This window comes from Lupinus angustifolius, chromosome LG11 (genome assembly GCF_001865875.1).
Source record: "Lupinus angustifolius cultivar Tanjil chromosome LG11, LupAngTanjil_v1.0, whole genome shotgun sequence".
NCBI classification, from domain to species: Eukaryota; Viridiplantae; Streptophyta; class Magnoliopsida; order Fabales; family Fabaceae; genus Lupinus; species Lupinus angustifolius.
The window spans coordinates 14,718,555-14,723,190 of record NC_032019.1 but is presented as its reverse complement, the minus strand read 5'-3'; the positions used below and the strand labels follow the sequence as shown (position 1 = coordinate 14,723,190).

Genomic DNA, 4,636 nt, shown 5'->3' with positions numbered 1-4,636 from the left:
CGAGCTAAGGGGGAGGGTCTGTCATGACCCACGGCCCGTGTCTAGCAACACGACTTGGGTGTATTTGGCGCCTTTACTTCAAGTTGCTTCTCTTCGATCTAGACTTCAAGACGACTTCTTTTGACCCTTCAATTGGTCTTCTCATTGCCTCAACATCGCCTTCCATCTTTATTTCACCCAATCTCCACTATTTTCGACTACAATCCATCCAACCTGCACAACACAGCCTAAAACACCCGCTCAACCCGAACAAAGAGAAATTAAAGCTAAAAAACAATCATAAAGTCCTAATTATATCCTAAAATGCAAGTTAAATGCAATACAAATATTATATAATTTCACACCCATCAGTCCTCCATTATCTTAAATCTTCCCCTGCTCAAGGCCTCATCTTCTCCTCTACATCATCACTCAAACTCCCTACCTTTTCCGACTCTAATCGAGCCTCCTGTTTAGATACCCGAAAATCCATCACTGGATTTTATATCTTCCTTGCTTCTTCCATCATTTCTTGAAAAACCAAAAAACAAAATATAGTAACCATGTCTTCCTCTGAATTAGAGTATAGAGCTCTTTGAAGTGTTGTTTGTGAATTACAATGGCTCAACTACCTCTTCGATGATCTTCATATTCCTTTACTACTGCCAACTTCTGTCTATTCTGATAATTGATCAACCATCTATTTAGCTTACAATCATGTCTTTCATGAGCACACGAAACATATAGAAATCGACTGCCATGTTGTATGTGAATAGATACAACATGGTATAGTTCATCTTCTACCTATTCCAACTACAGAGCAACTTGTTTACAACTTCACCAAGTTGCAGTCATTGAAAGCCTTTCATAACTTCATTGTCAAGCAGGGTGTTTGCAACTTGCACTACTCAACTTGAGGGGGTGTTAAACTTTCGCTTTCTTCCTTTGCAAGGCACTATGCTTCACCTTCTTCAACCTTCAGTTTTCTATTTCTAGTTTTCTGGGCTTATTTCCTTCTAGCCTGTTTTTGTCTTTCTTTTTGAAGGTTTATTAAGCGTGTTCATAACATACACAACGGAAAATAATTCATCTATTTATGTTAAAATATGCATAGACTATAATAAGTAGACAAAAATGTTTCAAAAAATACCTCAAGAGATTGCGATGACTTTTGAAAAATTCTCCTTCAAAAGTATGAAGGTCCTACACGCGTATTCATACTGAGACTAATCCTCGTTGTATAAACACTTGATCCGTAGAACAAAAATTCAACTCAAATAAAACCAAAACGAAATAAAGCAATATGATTCTTTGTATATTTCCTATGTTGCATTTTACATGAAGGTTACCTGAGTTTTGGTTTATATAAAACCAAAACCTCCTTCATTCCATTTAGTGTTAATTAACAACTCATTTATTTGGCATAAACTTTAGTTTATAATTTATAAAACCAAAACTTCATTCAATCAATTTAGTGACAATTAACAACTCATTTATCTAGCATAAATTTTGGTTTTTGGTTTTCAAAACTGACTATCAGTTTTAAACCTTTGAAATGTTATAATTAAGTCTCACTTAATTATATTAAAGATGACTGATTATTTGTATTTTCGGTGCTAGCAAAAAATACAATAATATTCCACTTAAAAGTAATATACAAAATTAAACTATTTAATTTAATCAATAATATTTTCTTGTCCAACAAAAATCAGAACACTCGTTAGTGTGTGACCCCGTAGGTTCATTACTAAACCAATAGTAAATTAACTCATTAATTTACTAATCAAGGTTGGTATCAAGCAACACTCATTAACAACCAGATAGAAATGAAGTAATATATTTTACTTTAGAACCATTAGAAGATTAATATAATATTTCCTTCCATCTTTAAAACTCTATGTTAACTCTAGAATATGGTATAATTTTCAAATTCTTATAAGTTAACTTGTAGTGAAGGGCTTAAGAAACTCATTTCTTCATTCATTCAATTCCCCTTGGCCAAGGTCTTTATTTCTATAGAGCTTAAACTCATTACCATGAGTTGATGGATTCTTTCTTGCTTAATCACTAATTCTACAAGGATTATTTATACTCAATATTCATTCAACTAATATCATAAGGTATTAGGTGTCCGATATCAAAATATAATAAATAACTTGTTAATTACTATGGTAATCTCAAGTCTAAGGAAAATATATATATTTCTTCATAAGAATATCCTATTGACAATTCAAAGGTAATATATTAACCATTAGGAATTCTTATTTGAGTCAGTTCAATGGTCATATCTCTATATGTACCATTTATATGTGTAATTTAATAAATGAGATCTATTAATCTTTATCTAATAAAGATCATTACACATATATTGATCTATCTGGATTAATAGTGTCCTAAGCTCAATAATCTTATGATCAAGAACAATTTAGATTAAAATTATAAAAGATTTATTTCTCATTCTCTATTATAATAATAAGTCTCTAATTTTAATCAAGGACCTTTCATATTAATTATTTTGACAAACAATGAATATGATATTAAGAAAATAATACATATAACTTTATTAATATAAACATGACAAATTCGTTCTCGGGCATACATTATATCCCAACAATATCCCACTTGCGCTAGAGTCAATCAGTCATGTACCTTATTCCCATCTCCCACTTGTGCTTATCAAACTCTTTTATGCCAAGTGCTTTTGTGAATGAATCTGCAACATTCTCTTTGCCATCAACCTTTTGCAGCTTAACATCACCATGTCCAATGATATCTCTAATTAGGTGATATTTTCGCAAGACATGCTTATTCTTTTTGTGTGATCTAGGCTCCTATCCTTGAGCAATAGCTCCACTATTATCACACAATAACATAACGGGTTCATCCATCTAAGGAACTACACTGAGTTCAGTTAGGAAGTTCTTTATCCAAACAACTTCTTTATGGTTTTCTTGTAAGTCTCAACCTTTCCATATGCTCCAATCGTTTTCTTGTAAACCCATTTACAACCAATTGGTTTTATGTCCTTTGAAGCCTCAACTAAAGTCCATACTTTGTTGGGCTTCATGGATTCCATTTCAGATTCCATGGCTTCTTGACACTTCTCATGGTCCAAGCTTTGCATGGCCTCTTCATAACATTTGGGGTCATCATCACTATGATAATCCTCATTTGCTATTGCATCTAGCACCATCAAGTTTAATCTATCTGGTGCATGATTGGATCTCGTAGATCTTCTAAGAGGCACTTGTGGATCTGAATCCCCTTGTTTTGGATTCATTGGTTGTTCCATTTGTTCCTGAAATGGTTCAGTAACATGTTCTTGAACTGCAACCGGGTATTGAACTGCAACATTTGACGGAAGTAACCTTTGTGTTGGAATTAAAACATCTAAGAAAGGTTGCTCAAGTTCCATATCATGTTTTTGAGCATTAAATGTTTCATTTGTTTGTTGATCTTCATCAAGCATCATTTCGTTACAGTGAATTCCTTCTGCGAGAAATTCTCTTTCTAAAAAAGTTCCTCCTCTTAGCACAAACACTTTATGGTCAGAAGGGTGGTAGAAATAATATCCCATTGTTTACTTAGGATACCCAATGAATCTAAACTTGTCAAACCTTTCTTCAAGTTTATTCGTTTGTAATCTCTTAACATAGGTTGGGTATCCCCAAAATTTAATGTGCTTAAGGCTTGCTTCGCGCCCTTTCCATATCTCATATGGCATTGTAGTGGCAGATTTTGTGGGAACTTTATTTAACAAATAATTTGCCACTTCCAAAGCATATCCCCAGAAGCTTATTAGAAGATCAGTAAACCCCATCATGGATCTAACCATATCTAATAAGGTTCAATTCCTTATTTCAAATACACCATTACGTTGTGGCGTACCTAGAGGTGTCCATTGTGAGAGAATTTCATTCTCTTTCAAATAATCAAGAAAATCAGCATTAAGATATTCTCGTCCTCTATCAGCTCTTAGCATCTTGATACTTTTACCAGTTTCCTTTTCCACTTCACTTTGAAATCTTTTGAACATTTCAAACGATTCAGATTTTTGTTTCAAAAGATATAAAAAACCATATCGCGAAACATCATCAGTGAATGTAATAAAATATGAATATCCTTCTCTAGCTTGAATTCTCAAGGGCCCACAAACATCAGTATAAATTCGTCCCAACAATTCAGAGGCTCTTTCTCCATTTTCAATAAATGGAGATTTCATCATTTTGCTCTGAGACAAGATTCACAAGTCATGTATGATTCATAATCATAATTGTCAAGGTAACCTTCCTTGTGAAACTTGTTAATTCCTTTCTCACCAATATGACCGAGCCTATAGTGCCAAATATATGTTTTGTTTACTTGATTATCTCTTTCTCTTTTAAGACTAGAAACATGCATAATTGAATTAAAACATACTTGAGGTAAGACATAAATGCCGTGTTGGATATACACATTCACATAAAAGATGTCATTATTATAAATTGAGCAAACACCTTTATTAAAAACAAAGCGATAACCATGAATATCCAACATCGAAATTGAAATAATGTTCGAAACAAAATTAGGAACATAGTAGCAATTTTCTAAGACTAGTACATTGCCAGTCGGAATTATTAATGAGACTATTCCTATAGCCTTGGTTGCAACACTTGCT

General features: G+C 33.1%; 1 protein-coding gene across 1 annotated transcript; it reads right to left on the bottom strand.

The window, feature by feature from the left end:
* Nucleotides 2,903-3,556, bottom strand: LOC109359750. The gene has a single exon (XM_019604445.1). The coding sequence runs from the start codon at nt 3,554-3,556 to the stop codon at nt 2,903-2,905; it is 654 nt and encodes a 217-aa protein (XP_019459990.1).